Below are 18,526 nucleotides of genomic sequence, written 5' to 3'. Positions count from 1 at the left end.
CCAGGTAATCTACACGTCTTTGCTAGGTAAAGCCCCGCCTTATCTCAGCTCACTGGTCACCATAGCAGCACCCACCCGCAGCACGCGCTCCAGCAGGTATATCTCACTGGTCACCCCCAAAGCCAATTCCTCCTTTGTCCGCCTTTCCTTCCAATTCTCTGCTGCCAATGACTGGAACGAACTGCAAAAATTGCTGAAGCTGGAGACTCTTATCTCCCTCACTAACTTTAAGCACCAGCTGTCAGAGCAGCTGTACATAGCCCATCCAACTACCTCATCCCCATACTGTATTTATTTATTTTGCTCCTTTGCACCCCAGTTTATCTACTTGCACATTCATCTTCTGCACATCTATCACTCCAGTGTTTAATTGCTATATCGTAATTACCTGGCCACTATGACCTATTTATTGCCTTACCTCCCTTATCTTACCTCATTTGCACACACTGTATGTATACTTTTTCCCCATACTGTATTATTGACTGTATGTTTGTTTATTCCATGTGTAACTCTGTGTTGTTGTATGTGTCGAACTGCTTGGCTTTATCTTGGCCAGGTGGAACGTGTAAATGAGAACTTGTTCTCAACTGTCCTACCTGGTTAAATAACGGTGAAATCATTTGTTTATAAATAAATAAACCGCTGGGACCAACGCCAAGAGGAATGGAACGTCTCGTGATGAAGACCTGCTGCGCTTCTCTTTTGAGTAAAATGTTTTTTCTTTGCTTTTTTAAAACTACAGTTTTAAAGAGTCGCTGCCCAGCTCCCCAAAGCATCTGAAAATCTCTCCCTTCAATAACGTTTTTTAAAGGCTATGTAACAAAAATATATAGACTTGCAATGTTTTTTTTAACAATAAGGCTTAAATGAACGTGTAAAGCTTTCAGTTTAGGCTGTCCATATTTAATTGTTTTACATTTATGCTACATATAGCCTACCTAGCATGTTGTTTTTGAGGCATTTTATTATGTGTTCACAAAAACAAATCAACCTTTGAAATACTGTTATTCCTCAACCTCGTACATCTAAAACTGTCAATCATCATCATCAACATCATGTAATGAATCGCTGGAGCAACGCCTGGCGTGACAGGAAAGTACCACGGTTTCCTGCGGTTGGGTCGGTAAGCAACTATTGGGTGATCAGTAGGCTATTCTAGTAGACGTTACTATAAAGACAGACGTTGGAGCTCTCGACCAGTCAACGGTGTTACCATCAGAAAGGTATAATCAATTGGATATAAGGATTATTATAAAGTAGTTGTGACGGTGAAAGAACTGAAAATGGGGAGAAAGAGGACAAGGCATATCATAATTCTCAGAGGACTCCCCGGATCAGGGAAGTCAACTCGGGCAAGGTAAACTTTTTTTTATATCGCACGAGGAGGATAAAAAAAAGTCGTTAAGCTTGATGATAATAAATACATTGCTGAAATAAACAATTAGATTTACCGTTATCAAAATAAATAGTTTTAAATATGTACTGTGAATTGTTCTCCATCCTATCCTTGATTAGCATATTTTTGTCGGATTTGGTCAAATGTTAAACTTGTACAGGATATGTTGGTTCATTTATAGCACAGACTACATTGATATAGCTTCTGTAAATTATTTTTAAATATAGGATAGGATAGGATGAACTGTCCCTGAGGGGAAAATTGTCTTAGACACCAGTATTGATGTAGCCTATTGATCAGCTTTACATGTATTTGTAAAAAAAAAAAAAAGTGGTTGTTGCACCCTCAACAACCACTGTGATTATTATTATTTGAGCCTGCTGGTCATCTATGAACATTTGAACATCTTGGCCATGTTCCGTTATAATCTCCACCCGGCACAGCCAGAGGAGGACTGGCCACCCCTCATAGGCTGGTTCCTCTCTAGGTTTCTTCCTAGGTTCTGGCCTTTCTAGGGAGTTTTTCCACGCCACTGTGCTTCTACACCTGCATTGCTTGCTGTTTGGGGTTTTAGGCTGGGTTACGGTACAGCACTTCGAGATATCAGCTGATGTAAGAAGGGCTTTATAAATACATTTGATTTGATTTGATGATTAAAAATACCTCTGTTTTCAAAGATGTGGCCCACAATGCAATACTCCTTAGAATTTTAAGGAGAAACCAACTCCTTGGCCTACATTAGAACACCACCACAGAAGCATCACGATTGGCGTCTTTCAAATTAAGTAGCCTAGTTTTGTTGTTTGGCTACTTGGAGAGAACTAGGACCTATCAATTGCAGCCCACCTCTTCCAATGTATTGTGGAAACGTGTTCATCGAATTCTACTATACATATACAGATGAAGAGCCGAAATGAGTATAACATCCTGCAATTAAACCCTTGGCTACTATAAAACCTTCTATTGTGGCATGGAGAGAATGCTTCATGCGCAATTGCGGTGTTTTTGTGTTACTGGTTAATTTCGATAGCATATTCCCATATCTGATTATCAACTGTTGTCAAAGCCGAAATGAGTATGACATCTTGGCATTTAAAGTATACAACATTTTCGAAATGTCACATAGCCTATCCTTTTTTTAGGATACTCAAATGGCCAACTATTTAGGACGCAAGTATGGATATTCGGACATGACTACGAGGGTTAAATATTGGTATTTTACAAATCCTGAGAAGAAATCACTTTTCTCCCGCGTAACCCGGTGTTTCCCGACAAAACATTACGCGCCACAGAAAAAAATACATAAAAGCACATAGATGTGGCTATGCTCTCTTGCGTAAATAAATGAAACAAGCTTCGCTAGGCTAATCTTTTTGAGTATAAACTGTATTATTGTACTGTATTGTATTATACTGTATTATAAGGACTGGAATTATGCACCTCGTTCAAACTATGATAAAGCAGGGAGAGAACACGCGATTCTGTTGCAGCACATGCGGCCTACAAAGTTACAAGTATAGGCTACCGAGTATATATATATAGAAATAATATTTCCCCTGTTATTAGGCTACATCCTCTTTCTCTCTCTATATTGCCTCATTCCTTCCTTGCTTTCAACAGTTAAATGAAATAAGGTTTGTTGTCCATATCTTCATCATTCTGATGACATGCTTGAATAATATAGGACTATAATTCGATGGAGAAGGCTTTCACTTCTCTATACATTAGACGAGCATTCACGAAGATTAAATGGTTATGTGTCTGAATAAATAACTGCTATAGCCTACCGCAATCGCGCGTTCACTCTTCTTTCAAACTACCTGTGAGTTCTATTGGCTGCTGTATTTAACATTCAGCAAACAAGAGCTTAGTATTTTTTGTTCTGTTGCAAAAGCAGCAGCTAATATTCCTTGGGCGAACCAAAACATGAAACATGACATAGGACAGAATATTACTAGACAAGAACAGCTCAAGGACAGAACTACATACATTTAAAAATGGCACATGTAGCCTTCATATCAATACATACACACAAACTATCCAGGTCAAACAGGGGAGAGGCGTTGTGAGGTGTTGCTTTATCTGTTTTTTTTAAACCAGGTTTGCTGTTCATTTGAGCAATATGAGATGGAACCAGGTTCTTTGCAATAACGGCTCTATATAATACTGTACACTTTCTTGAATTTGTTCTGGATTTGGGGACTGTGAAAAGACCTCTGGTGGCATGTCTGGTGGGATAAGTGTGTGTGTCAGAGCTGTGTGTAAATTGACTATGCAAACAATTTGGGATTTTCAACACATTCATGTTTCTTTTAAAAAGAAGAAGTGATGCAGTCAGTCTCTCCTCAACTCTTAGCCAAGAGAGACTGACATGCATAGTATTTATATCAGCCCTCTGAATACAATGAAGCTTGCGTCCCTCTTCAAATAGTCTATTGGTATAAGAAATGCGTCCAAAAAATAATGTCCAGCAAACTATTCTAGTCTAGCTTTTCCTAAATTGGGCTCCAAGAGCTAAGGAGACTTTTTTAAGGAGAGAGGCCAGGAGAGAAGGAGAGAGGCCAGCAGAGAAGGAGAGAGGCCAGCAGAGAAGGAGAGAGGCCAGGAGAGAAGGAGAGAGGCCAGGAGAGAAGGAGAGAGGCCAGGACAGAAGGAGAGAAGGAGAGAGGCCAGGAGAGAAGGAGAGAGGCCAGGAGAGAAGGAGAGAGGCCAGGAGAGAAGGAGAGAGGCCAGCAGAGAAGGAGAGAGGCCAGCAGAGAAGGAGAGAGGCCAGCAGAGAAGGAGAGAGGCCAGCAGAGAAGGAGAGAGGCCAGGAGAGGCACAGGTGCGTGCGTATTGCGCAAAAGACAGGCTATGTTAGAAGCTTATTATATACATAACCCATAATTCATTAGCTAAATATAAGACTAATACTGCATTGAATGTATTACCTGAAAGGTAGGCCATAGGACATCTATGTATATGGCTATAGGCCATCTATATATATGGCTATAGGACATCTATATATATATGGCTATAGGACATCTATATATATGGCTATAGGCCATCTACATATATGTCTATAGGACATCTATGTATATGGCTATAGGACATCTATATATATGGCCATAGGACATCTATGTATATGGCTATAGGCCATCTATATATATGGCTATAGGACATCTATATATATATGGCTATAGGACATCTATATATATGGCTATAGGCCATCTACATATATGTCTATATATCAATCTAGAACAGGATGATGTATTTTGGATGCAATTTGAATGGAGTTGATGGAGAGAGAGAGAAAGACTGTGAGAGTGCTGACATACTGATTTAAAGCAACAATATTCAAGTAAAAGGCTGTTTTAAAACTCTGCAGCTGCAATAAAAAACAAACATCTTTACAGTAAAAAATAATATTCAGTGACCCCTGAAAACCAGATGGAGATGGGTAAATTAGATGCACATTTGGTCTCTATATTACTGTAGCATAGACTATGCTACAGGAAATGCAGGCCTTCTTGTCGCAAGAAAAAAAGTTACCATGATGAGATGCTAGGTCTGTGAAGTTTGCGCTCCATACTGAGATGGGCTGTCTGTCGACACCCTGAGAGGGACTGTCTGCGCTCCATACTGAGATGGGCTGTCTGTCGACACCCTGAGAGGGACTGTCTGCGCTCCATACTGAGATGGGCTGTCTGTCACCACCCTGAGAGGGACTGTCTGCGCTCCATACTGAGATGGGCTGTCTGTCGACACCCTGAGAGGGACTGTCTGCGCTCCATACTGAGATGGGCTGTCTGTCGACACCCTGAGAGGGACTGTCTGCGCTCCATACTGAGATGGGCTGTCTGTCGACACCCTGAGAGGGACTGTCTGCGCTCCATACTGAGATGAGCTGTCTGTCACCACCCTGAGCGTTGATGAGTCATCATGCAGACCACATTTAAACATTCCATATCATTTAACAGTTCCACTTCATGCCGTGCTGTTCATAATAATCATTTATTATAATTTACTGGTTTCTCGCCGTTACTTATCCCTGGAAACACCATTCAACCCTAGATTATATAGATATCCCGTGCAGCCCAATTCTGAGCTTTTGCCCTATTATTGGCCAAATATCTGATGTAATTGGTCAAAAGACCATAAGATCAGAATTGTAAAAACAGCCATAAGGCTCTGTTAAAAAGACTAATAAATAAAATGACACAAACGGCCATGGAACCCTGAAACGACAAGGTGAAAAAACAGTCGATGTGCCCTTGAGCAAGGCACTTTACCCTACTTGCTCCGGTAAGTCGCTCTGGATAAGAGCGATGTTATGTTATGAAGGTGATGGGTGACTGTGAGGCAGCATTCCTCCCTGCAGACAGTGTTTTTAACCGAACGTTATCAGACAAGTGCATAAGATGACTTCAAGCCCCTCCCATGTACTTCTCTCTGATTATCAGTTCCTCCCGTCAGGCAGACGCTCTAGATAACATGTAAACAGCCTCACCAGCTCTGCTAGGGCAAGTCAAATGGTCAGAGTGAGGCAGTGGCGGTCGGTGACGTTTATGACGAGGGAGGACTTTTTTGTTTTTCATGAGCATTGGCCTTATTTCTATTACGGCATATTGGATGACTGTCATTCATATTCCATTCACCCAGGTAAATGTAATATCAACAGGTTTAGGCTACTACATGATACTCTAAATTTCCCTATAGCCACCTATCAATCAAAGTCTACAGCATGGGTGCACACAGGTGGAGAGAACATTTTGAGGTGACAAGATAGTGACACATGGACAGACAGTGACACATTCAATACCGCCTTGCACACTCTTGCCTGCATCTAGCGGATCTACGGTGTAATCATTGGTCCAACAGTTGCAAACGAGAGTTTCTATTGAACAAACGCAGGCATGTTTATCCCCGTTTCGTTGAAGAAACGTTTTTCAACAGAATCGGAGGAATGAATACACCACTGATCACGGGTAAACACAGTTTACTTTTGTAGCAGCCACGTTGTATTTCTTCTCGTACCTATGCGCTCTCCTCCTCTCACCTTTTCCCTTCATTTGTGGACTTCAATTCACAACACATCAGCTGTATGTGACCCAAGTGAAAAAACCTTTAAAAGCAAAACCATATCATAACCACTGCACACGGCCTGCATCATTGTCACCATATTAGCTAATGATGGTAGGCCCAACTGCCTGTAAACACAGTCCAGTTCAAAGTGAATGATGACAGACCTGTGTGGCAAATGGCTTATTTGCATAAAGGCCTACTGTAGCTCTGATTGGCTATGGTGCACCGGTCTGCATAGACTCTGGTCCTGGATGAGATAGTTGTTTTTATTAGGTTTTATTTACTGCAGTGTCTATTAATTGTCCAAATGCATGGCCGCTTTCCCACTCTATATTGCTATAGAATTTTCAGAAATGCCTTTACTCTATGTAAGTCCCAAACATACTAAGAATTTATGAAAACAAGTGCTTGCTTGTCAAAATTAAAATATATATATTCTTCCTAGGGTTGTATATGAACAGATTTGAATACGATTTAATGTTGCTAAAACACTGTCAGTTCCACATGAAGAAAACTGGTCCCTGGGGAGGACTGTACAGGATGCCTCATTTATTAATCCTGCCTAGGCACAAATCTGTGTGTAAACCATGCGTGGGTTCATTTCTACGTAACGTGTGAGATTTATCAATATGAACGTTTGCTTGAGACTGTGTGTAAATTTACGCACAGCCTTGAGGCGTCACTACAGACCTGGGTTCGATCCCAGACTGGGTCACAGCTGGCCATGACTGGGAGACCCATGAGGCGGCACACAATTGGCCCAGCGTCGTCCGCGCTCTTTCCATGTCCCATCGCGCTCTAGCGATTCCTGTTGCAGGCCGGCAGCATGAACACTGACACGGTCGCCAGGTGTACCGTGTTTCCTCCGACACATTGGCTTCTGGGTTAAGCGGGCATTGTGTCAAGAAGCAGTGCAGCTTGTCTGGGTTGTGTTTCAGAGGACACTGTGCCTTAGATGCAGTGCCTTAGACCACTGCCCCACCCGGGAGGCCCATAGGCTTATATATTGGTTATGCATAATAAGCTTCTAATATATAGCCTCTGTCTCTTGCGCAATACACACGCACCTGTGCTCCGCTGGCCTCTCTCCTTCTCTCCTGGCCTCTATCCTTCTCTGCTGGCCTCTCTCTTTCTCTGCTGGCCTCTCTCCTTCTCTCCTGGCCTCTCTCCTTCTCTCCTGGCCTCTCTCCTTCTCTCCTGGCCTCTCTCCTTCTCTCCTGTCCTCTCTCCTTCTCTCCTGGCCTCTCTCCTTCTCTCCTGGCCTCTCTCCTTCTCTGCTGGCCTCTCACCTACTCTCCTGGCCTCTCTCCTTCTCTGCTGGCCTCTCTCCTTCTCTCCTGGCCTCTCTTTCTCTCCTGGCCTCTCTCCTTCTCTGCTGCCCTCTCTCCTTCTCTCCTGGCCTCTCCTTCTCTCCTGGCCTCTCTCCTTCTCTGCTGGCCTCTCTCCTTCTCTCCTGGCCTCTCTTTCTCTCCTGGCCTCTCTCCTTCTCTGCTGCCCTCTCTCCTTCTCTCCTGGCCTCTCTTTCTCTCCTGGCCTCTCTCCTTCTCTGCTGCCCTCTCTCCTTCTCTCCTGGCCTCTCCTTCTCTCCTGGCCTCTCTCCTTCTCTGCTGGCCTCTCTCCTTCTCTCCTGGCCTCTCTTTCTCTCCTGGCCTCTCTCCTTCTCTGCTGGCCTCTCTCCTTCTCTGCTGGCCTCTCTCCTTCTCTCCTGGCCTCTCTCCTTCTCTCCTGGCCTCTCTCCTTCTCTCCTGGCCTCTCTCCTTCTCTCCTGGCCTCTCTCCTTCTCTCCTGGCCTCTCTCCTTCTCTCCTGGCCTCTCTCCTTAAAAAAGTCTCCTTAGCTCTTGGAGTCCAATTTAGGAAAAGACTAGAATAGTTTGCTGGACATTATTTTTTTACGCATTTCTGATACCAATAGACTATTTAGAGAAGGATGCAAGCTCTTGTTTGCTGAATGTGAAATACAGCAGCCCAGTGGTGGATTTAGGAATAGGCGACATGGGCAGACGCCCAGGGTAGCATCTTGCCGGGGCGGCACGGTGCGCCCGCACAAAAAAATAAAATAATAATAATAATAATTCGGAATGGTGACATTTGCGCAATCGGTTTTCTATCTCTCATTTGTACGTCACATCACTGATATCAGGTCACCGTGCGGGACTCTGGGTCAATTAACCTTGTCGGAGTGGGCGCCCTGATTCTAGTTTGGGGGGGGGGGGGGTTGACCCAGGGAACCATACAAGCTAGAACCGCCACTGCAGCAGCCAATAGAACTCAAGGGTAGTTTGAAAGAAGAGCGAATGGTAGGCGATAGCTGTTATTTATGTTCTCTCCCTGCTTTATCATAGTTTGAACGATGTGCGTAATTCCAGTCTATATACAGTATTATAAACTGGGTGGTTCGAGCCCTGAATGCTGATTGGCTGACAGCCGTGGTATATATATATTTTTTTATTTAACCTTTATTTAACTAGGCAAGTCAGTTAAGAACAAATTCTTATTTACAATGACGGCCTACCCCGGCCAAACCTGGACGACGCTGGGCCAATTGTGCGCCGCCCTATGGGACTCTCAATCACGGCCTGATGTGATACAGCCTGGATATCAGACTGTATACCACGGGTATGACAAAACATTTACTTTTAGTGCTCTAATTATGTTGGTAACCAGTTTATAATAGCAATAATGCACCTTGGAGGTTTGTGGTATATGGCCAATATACCACGGCTAAGGGCTGTATCCAGGCACTCAGCGTTGCATCTTGACTAAGAACAGCCCTTAGCCGTGGTATATTGGCCATATACCACACCCCCTCTGGCCTTAGTGCTTAAATACAGTATAATACAATACGGTACAGTAATATAGTTCACAGTCAAAAAGATTAGCCTACTGGAGCTAGTTTCATTTATTTACCCAGGGGAGCATTTTGCTAGCTACATCTATGGGCTTTTCTGTTTTCTGTCATGCGTAATGTGCAGTAGCCTATATCATGTATGTAGCCTGTTGGATAATGTATTTAATGTAGGGCTCATAAAATGTATTTAATGTAGGGCTCATAAAATGTATTTAATGTAGGGCTCATAATATGTATTTAATGTAGGGCTCATTAAATGTATTTAATGTAGGGCTCATTAAATGTATTTAATATATGGCTCATTATATGTATTTAATGTAGGGCTCAATAAATGTATTTAATGTAGGGCTCAATAAATGTATTTAATATATGGCTCATTATATGTATTTAATATATGGCTCATTATATGTATTTAATATATGGCTCATTATATGTATTTAATATATGGCTCATTATATGTATTTAATATATGGCTCATTATATGTATTTAATATATGGCTCATTATATGTATTTAATATATGGCTCATTATATGTATTTAATGTAGGGCTCATTATATGTATTTAATATATGGCTCATTATATGTATTTAGTGTAGGGCTCATTATATGTATTTAATATATGGCTCATTATATGTATTTAATGTAGGGCTCATTATATGTATTTAATGTAGGGCTCATAATATGTATTTAATGTAGGGCTCATTAAATGTATTTAATGTAGGGCTCATTAAATGTATTTAATATATGGCTCATTATATGTATTTAATGTAGGGCTCAATAAATGTATTTAATATAGGGCTCATTATATGTGTTTAATGTAGGGCTCAATAAATGTATTTAATATATGGCTCATTATATGCATTTAATATAGGGCTCATTATATGTGTTTAATGTAGGGCTCAATAAATGTATTTAATATATGGCTCATTATATGCATTTAATGTAGGGCTCATTATATGTATTTAATATATGGCTCATTATATGTATTTAATGTAGGGCTCATTATATGTATTTAATATATGGCTCATTATATGTATTTAATGTAGGGCTCATTATATGTATTTAGTGTAGGGCTCATTATATGTATTTAATGTAGGGCTCATTATATGTATTTAATATAGGGCTCATTATATGTATTTAATATAGGGCTCATTATATGTATTTAATGTAGGGCTCATTATATGTATTTAATATAGGGCTCATTATATGTATTTAATGTAGGGCTCATTATATGTATTTAATATAGGGCTCATTAAATGTATTTAATATAGGGCTCATTATATGTGTTTAATGTAGGGCTCAATAAATGTATTTAATATATGGCTCATTATATGCATTTAATATAGGGCTCATTATATGTGTTTAATGTAGGGCTCAATATATGTATTTAATATATGGCTCATTATATGTATTTAATATAAGGCTCATTATATGTATTTAATGTAGGGCTCATTATATGTATTTAATATAGGGCTCATTATATGTATTTAATATAGGGCTCATTATATGTATTTAATATAGGGCTCATTATATGTATTTAATATAGGGCTCATTATATGTATTTAATATAGGGCTCATTATATGTATTTAATATAGGGCTCATTATATGTATTTAATATAGGGCTCATTATATGTATTTAATATAGGGCTCATTATATGTATTTAATATAGGGCTCATTATATGTATTTAATATAGGGCTCATTATATGTATTTAATATAGGGCTCATTATATGTATTTAATGTAGGGCTCATTATATGTATTTAATATAGGGCTCATTATATGTGTTTAATGTAGGGCTCAATAAATGTATTTAATATATGGCTCATTATATGTATTTAATGTAGGGCTCATTATATGTATTTAATGTAGGGCTCATTATATGTATTTAATGTAGGGCTCATTAAATGTATTTAATATATGGCTCATTATATGTATTTAATGTAGGGCTCAATAAATGTATTTAATATATGGCTCATTATATGTATTTAATGTAGGGCTCATTATATGTATTTAATATATGGCTCATTATATGTATTTAATGTAGGGCTCATTATATGTATTTAATGTAGGGCTCATTATATGTATTTAATGTAGGGCTCATTATATGTATTTAATGTAGGGCTCATTAAATGTATTTAATGTAGGGCTCATTAAATGTATTTAATGTAGGGCTCATTATATGTATTTAATGTAGGGCTCATAAAATGTATTTAATGTAGGGCTCATTATATGTATTTAATGTAGGGCTCATAATATGTATTTAATGTAGGGCTCATTAAATGTATTTAATGTAGGGCTCATTAAATGTATTTAATATATGGCTCATTAAATGTATTTAATATATGGCTCATTATATGTATTTAATGTAGGGCTCATTATATGTATTTAATGTAGGGCTCATTATATGTATTTAATATATGGCTCATTATATGTATTTAATGTAGGGCTCATTATATGTATTTAATGTAGGGCTCATTATATGTATTTAATGTAGGGCTCATTATATGTATTTAATGTAGGGCTCATTATATGTATTTAATGTAGGGCTCATTATATGTATTTAATGTAGGGCTCATTATATGTATTTAATGTAGGGCTCATTATATGTATTTAATGTAGGGCTCATTATATGTATTTAATGTAGGGCTCATTAAATGTATTTAATATAGGGCTCATTATATGTATTTAATGTAGGGCTCATTATATGTATTTAATGTAGGGCTCATTATATGTATTTAATGTATGGCTCATTATATGTATTTAATATATGGCTCATTATATGCATTTAATATAGGGCTCATTATATGTGTTTAATGTAGGGCTCAATAAATGTATTTAATATATGGCTCATTATATGCATTTAATGTAGGGCTCATTATATGTATTTAATGTAGGCTCATCAGAGTCAGGTAGCATCAGGTTTGAATTTTCAGACAAATCTCTAATCAAATCCAGACATATACAGTAGGCCGATTTACACGCTTTATAATGCTTTTGAATGACACTTCCAGTTTTGGCGGGAAAACCGGGTTACCGGGTGAAAAGTGATTTATTCTCGGTATGGAACATTTGTAAAATACCCCGGGAAAATATTCAACCCTAATTACAATCCATATAGACATTCAAACTGTTAAGAACAAAAACCTAACCTTTCTATTGGCAAGGTGTTTCTAGTCACTAGACTCTTCCATCCCTGGGGAAGTGTTATGGCTTTCCTTCAGAAGAGGTATTGGAGTTCAGTTAACAACAGAAGAGTAGGTTTAGACTCAGTTCTCCTGACCCTCTAGCTCAGTGTTTCCCAAACTCGGTCCTGGGGACCCCAATGGGTACACGTTCTGTTTTTCCCCCCCTAACACTACACAGCTGATTCAAATGATCAAAGCTTCATGATTAGTTGATTATTTAAATCAATCCAAAAAAACAAAACGTGCATCCATTTGGGGTCCCCAGGACAGAGTTAGGAGACGTTGCTGTAGACAGAGCTGGGTCTTATCAACCCTGTGCCCCTGGAAGAGAAAGGTAGCTATACCCCCCCCCCCCCACACACACACACTTCTCTATACAAGCTGTGTATGTGTTCTGTTTGAGTAGATGTTGAGTGTGAGTGTGTGTGTTCTGTCTGAGTAGATGTTGAGTGTGAGTGTGTGTGTCTACAGGGATATCTTGAAGGAGTATGGGTCTGGAGAAGCCTTCAGCACAGACGACTACTTCAGGGAGAACGAGAAGATGGTTGGGTTCCACAAGAAATACCTGCAAGAAGCTCATGAATGGAACCGTAACAGAGGTAGTTATAGGGTTGATTGGTTAATATGTTTATCGATTCATTTATTAATTAATTTATTGATCTATTAATTGAATTAGATTTCCAAAACACTTTATCCACCAATTTCTCACATTTGTGATTTTTCATCAGAAATGTCAAATATTACTGTCCTCAGATTTTTTTATTCATAAATGTTAGATGTGTATTACAATTGGTTTGGTTCCAAACACTATGTATCCATTGTTTAGTTGGAATTGAATGTTTGTTTGCTGTATATTTAACATACACTCTTAGAAAAAAGGTTCGACCAAGAACTGTTCTGATCAGAATAACACTTTTTTGGAAGATAAGGGTTCTTTGGAAGGCAAAGGGTTCTACCTAGAACCCTTTAACATCCTAAGAACTGTTTTTGGAAGAAAGGGTTCTTTAATGATTCTTTGGTAGGCAAAAAGGGTTCTACATAGAACCATATATAATATTTCCCAGCATGCTCTATTGAAGGGAGATTTTCACAATTGTTTGATTAACTGTAATAGCTGTGTTTTTTTCATGTACATTGATTGGTTGATTAATTTTATGCTACACAGAAATGTAAATAACATACAGTTTCATAGAGGGTTCTATGTAGAACCATATACTGTACAAGGGGTTCTTTGAAGAACCCTACATAGAGAGTTCTAGATAGAACCCTCTGCAAAGGGTTCTACCCTCTACGGGGACAAACCAAAGGACCCTGTATGGTTCTAGTTAGCACCTTTTTTTCTTAGTGAATAAATTCAACTCATCATAAATCTAGCCTTATTCTATAGTGATTGTTTGTCTCTGAAATGACGCCATCTAGTGGTAGATCTCAAACTAATACATGTCTGTCATTTAAAAACAAACTTTTATTTAACCTTTCTTTAACTAGACAAGTCTTTTAAAACCCCCATGCCATGACTAGATGAGGGGAAAAACACGCCAATCTCTTTCATAAGTTATTAACACAAAAAAATCTAATTTACTATCGTTTTTGAAAATGGATATATAGCGTTTTGGAATGAAACTCTTCATGTTTTATTAATGGTATGATTGAACAATTGATTGGTTGATTGATTAATTAGTGGATTTGATCATTAATTGTGTGATGGATTAATTGATTGGTTGATTGATTAATTAGTGGATTTGATCATTAATTGTGTGATGGATTAATTGATTGGTTGATTGATTAATTAGTGGATTTGATCATTAATTGTGTGATGGATTAATTGATTGGTTGATTGATTAATTAGTGGATTTGATCATTAATTGTGTGATGGATTAATTGACTGGTTGATTGATTAATTAGTGGATTTGATCATTAATTGTGTGATGGATTAATTGATTGGTTGATCTATTATTAAGGCTGATTCAAGGGTTATGTTAATGAATTGCTCCTTGCAGTTCTTCAAGCCATCAGAGGAAAAGTCCATCCGATCGTGATTGACAACACCAATATGTATAAATGGGAGATGTGGCCTTATGTCCGAATGGTAAGGACTACTTCTAGCCTGTGTGTGTGTGTGTATGTGTGTGTGTGTGAATGTATGTGTGTGTGTGGACGTGTTGTTATGACAATACTGTGTTTGTCTCTTTCAGGCGTTTCGCCGTGGCTACTGGATTGAGTTTGAGGACCTCCCTGTCATTCCGTTAGAGATTCTCGACAGGTATTGATGAGAAGAGAAACCAAAGCACAGTTGTGCTTGTATCATCTGACATGTATAGTTGCCACACACACACACACACACACACACACACACACACACACACACACACACACACACACACACACACACACACACACACACACACACACACACACACACACACACACACACACACACACACACACACAAATGACACACACATATGCATAGTGGTTGACACGTTGTATGCCTCCCTCTCAGACGGTGTCCTCAGATCTCCATGGAGGTGTTAGAGAGGATGAACGAAGGTTATGAGCCCGTAAAGAAGATATGGGACGTCATCTATGATTACAATTCTAAAGAGAGGTGGATGCCAAACCCAGAGAGACTGCAGAACCACTGGTGATCTGGAGACCAATACAATGTTTTTGTGTGAGTGTGTGTGTGTGTGTGTGTGTGTGTGTGTGTGTGTGTGTGTGTGTGTGTGTGTGTGTGTGGATTGGTTGGTGCTTCTATCCTTATGGGGACCTAAAAATCCCTGAATGTCCCCACAAGGATAGTAACACAAGGAAAACTACATTTCCCACATCCCCATGAGGACAATGGCTATTTTAAGCTTAGGGTTTAGGTTAAGTGTTAGGTTTAGGGTAATGGTAAGGGGTTAGTGGTTAGGTTTAAGGCTAGGGTTAGGTTTAGGGTTTGGTATGGGTTAAGGTTAAGGTTAGGGTTAAGGTTAAGGTAAAGGTTTAGGGTAAGGGGTTAGGGAAAATAGGATTTTGAATGGAAATTAATTTTAGGTCCCCACGAACATGTGTGTGATACTATCCTTGTGGGTACTGCAATCCCCCAAAGTCCCCACAAGGATCGTAAAACAAGGAACATTCTCCCACATGGGCACATTTCCCACGTGCCCACAAGGACATTGGCTGTTTTAGGGTAAGGAGGTAGGTTTAGGGTGAGGGATGTGTGTGTGTGTGTGTGTGTGTGTGTGTGTGTGTGTGTGTGTGTGTGTGTGTGTGTGTGTGTGTGTGTGTGTGTGTGTGTGTGTGTGTGTGTGTGTGTGTGTGTGTGTGTGTGTGTGGTGACTATACCTGTGAGATGATACAACTCAGGAGACCACGAGGGGTCTGACCTCACACCCTAGTTCCCTTATAGTACCCTGGTACTTTGGTAATGTCACCTAAATGGTGCTGTCTGAATTGTCAACGAGGTGTTTCTCCAGGTTGGATAGAATATATTCCTCATGTCAGAACATGAAGGACCCTGAGATGGGAAGTTTCGTTCACATTTTCCTTTAAGGGCTCGACTCAATCCGTATCGCAGAAGTTCGGTGCTATAGACACCTGAAGCTTTTGCCAGTCTCCTCGAACATGGGAACATTGCCTGTACATTTCAATGGCGCTATAGCTCTGACCTTTCATGATATGTATTGAATCCATGTCTACGTTTACAGAAAAACAGAAATCATCCCTGTATGATGCATCATATAATGTAAAATGCTTCATACGGGGATGATTATTCTATTTTGAAAGTTAAATATCTTGAAAACTTGATTGCTGACTTGCAAAACATTTTGGTACTATGTCAACAATTTACTAATGAAACAAATACCAAAATAAAACACGTGGGTAGAGTTTTCCTTTAAGTGTTAACACACAGATGGTTCTTAACTGTTAACACTCAGATGGTTCTTAACTGTTAACACTCAGATGGTTCTTAACTGTTAACACTCAGATGGTTCTTAACTGTTAACACACAGATGGTTCTTAACTGTTAACACACAGATGGTTCTTAACTGTTAACACTCAGATGGTTCTTAACTGTTAACACACAGATGGTTCTTAACTGTTAACACTCAGATGGTTCTTAACTGTTAACACTCAGATGGTTCTTAACTGTTAACACACAGATGGTTCTTAACTGTTAACACACAGATGGTTCTTAACTGTTAACACACAGATGGTTCTTAACTGTTAACACACAGATGGTTCTTAACTGTTAACACACTGATGGTTCTTAACTGTTAATACACTGATGCTTCTTAACTGTTAACACACAGATGGTTCTTAACTGTTAACACACAGATGGTTCTTAACTGTTAACACTCAGATGGTTCTTAACAGTTAACACACTGATGGTTCTTAACTGTTAACACACTGATGGTTCTTAACTGTTAACACACTGATGGTTCTTAACTGTTAACACACAGATGGTTCTTAACTGTTAACACACTGATGGTTCTTACCTGTTAACACACTGATGGTTCTTAACTGTTAACACACAGATGGTTCTTAACTGTTAACACACAGATGGTTCTTAACTGTTAACACTCAGATGGTTCTTAACAGTTAACACTCAGATGTTTCTTAACTGTTAACACACTGATGGTTCTTAACAGTTAACACACTGATGGTTCTTAACAGTTAACACACTGATGGTTCTTAACTGTTAACACTCAGATGGTTCTTAACAGTTAACACTCAGATGTTTCTTAACTGTTAACACACTGATGGTTCTTAACTGTTAACACTCAGATGGTTCTTATTAACTGTTAACACACAGATGGTTCTTATTAACTGTTAACACTCAGATGGTTCTTAACAGTTAACACACAGATGGTTCTTAACTGTTAACACTCAGATGGTTCTTAACAGTTAACACACTGATGGTTCTTAACTGTTAACACACAGATGGTTCTTAACTGTTAACACACAGATGGTTCTTAACTGTTAACACTCAGATGGTTCTTAACAGTTAACACACTGATGGTTCTTAACTGTTAACACACTGATGGTTCTTAACAGTTAACACACTGATGGTTCTGAACTGTTAACACACAGATGGTTCTTAACTGTTAACACACATATGGTTCTTAACTGTTAACACTCAGATGGTTCTTATTAACTGTTAACACACAGATGGTTCTTATTAACTGTTAACACTCAGATGGTTCTTAACAGTTAACACACAGATGGTTCTTAACTGTTAACACTCAGATGGTTCTTAACAGTTAACACACTGATGGTTCTTAACTGTTAACACACTGATGGTTCTTACCTGTTAACACACTGATGGTTCTTAACTGTTAACACTCAGATGGTTCTTAACTGTTAACACTTTCTGTTTTTGTGGTTAAGCGAGAAATGCTTCTGTTGTAGGAAATGTTTCCGTTCCAGATTGGATTGCAGTGCCAAGCTTTTTTAAAACAAAAGTTTAATTTTCTTTGGAATATTTCAGACACATAATATACAAATACACACCTCTTTTCTGCTCCCTTCTATCCATGTTTACATGACATAAATATTTGTATTGAATCTGTCTTGAGAATATTGCTTTACAAGTAAGGTAGTATAGAGTTAGTAGCTGTTTTACATGTGCTTTTCTACCCGTTGCTTTGTGCAGATGTTGTTCAATTAAATAAAAACCCTTGTAAAAAAAAAAAGGTTTTGTGTGTTTTATTTACCCCTTTTTTCGATCTTGTCTCATCGCTGCAAGTCCCCAATGGGCTTGGGAGGCGAAGGTCGAGTCATGCGTCCTCCATAACATGACCCGCCAAACCGCACTTCTTAACCCCCGCCCGCTTAACCCGGAAGCCAGCCGCACCAATGTGTCAGAGGAAACACTGTTTAACTGACGACCGAGGTCAGCCTGTAGGCGCCCGGCCCACCACAAGGAGTCGCTAGAGTGCAATGAGCTACGTAAAGCCCCCCTGGCCAAACCCTCCCCTAACCAGGACGACGCTGGGCCAATTGTGACCCGCACAATGGGACTCCCGATCACGGCTGGTT

At 39.3% G+C, this 18,526-nt stretch overlaps 1 protein-coding gene across 3 annotated transcripts; it reads left to right on the top strand.

Annotated features, from left to right (window-relative positions):
* The first annotated feature begins 1,081 nt into the window (after positions 1-1,081).
* Positions 1,082-18,167, top strand: LOC120021680 (NEDD4-binding protein 2-like 1). 3 transcript variants are annotated; one of them, XM_038965510.1, is made up of 6 exons: positions 1,082-1,357; positions 12,968-13,095; positions 14,497-14,585; positions 14,692-14,759; positions 15,000-15,378; positions 15,483-18,167. In XM_038965510.1, the coding sequence occupies exons 1-5, from the start codon at positions 1,284-1,286 to the stop codon at positions 15,142-15,144; spliced, it is 504 nt and encodes a 167-aa protein (XP_038821438.1). In that variant the 5' UTR covers positions 1,082-1,283; the 3' UTR covers positions 15,145-15,378; positions 15,483-18,167. The 3 variants fall into 3 exon arrangements, with proteins under 3 accessions (XP_038821438.1, XP_038821440.1, XP_038821439.1); XM_038965512.1 differs by having other exon boundaries at positions 12,939-13,095; XM_038965511.1 differs by having other exon boundaries at positions 12,903-13,095.
* The last annotated feature ends 359 nt before the right edge of the window (positions 18,168-18,526 follow it).

Source organism: Salvelinus namaycush, chromosome 26, assembly GCF_016432855.1.
Source record: "Salvelinus namaycush isolate Seneca chromosome 26, SaNama_1.0, whole genome shotgun sequence".
Classification (NCBI taxonomy): Eukaryota; Metazoa; Chordata; class Actinopteri; order Salmoniformes; family Salmonidae; genus Salvelinus; species Salvelinus namaycush.
The sequence above is the reverse complement of the archived record's forward strand: the minus strand, read 5'-3'. Positions and strand labels throughout refer to the sequence as shown.

Excerpts from the sequence above, each read along its gene's own strand:
- LOC120021680 (XM_038965510.1), top strand. The coding sequence starts at position 1,284 with ATGGGGAGAAAGAGGACAAGGCATATCATAATTCTCAGAGGACTCCCC. Across the intron at positions 1,358-12,967 it reads GGGAAGTCAACTCGGGCAAG|GGATATCTTGAAGGAGTATG; the intron begins GTAAACTTTTTT and ends GTGTGTCTACAG. Across the intron at positions 14,760-14,999 it reads CCGTTAGAGATTCTCGACAG|ACGGTGTCCTCAGATCTCCA; the intron begins GTATTGATGAGA and ends CCTCCCTCTCAG.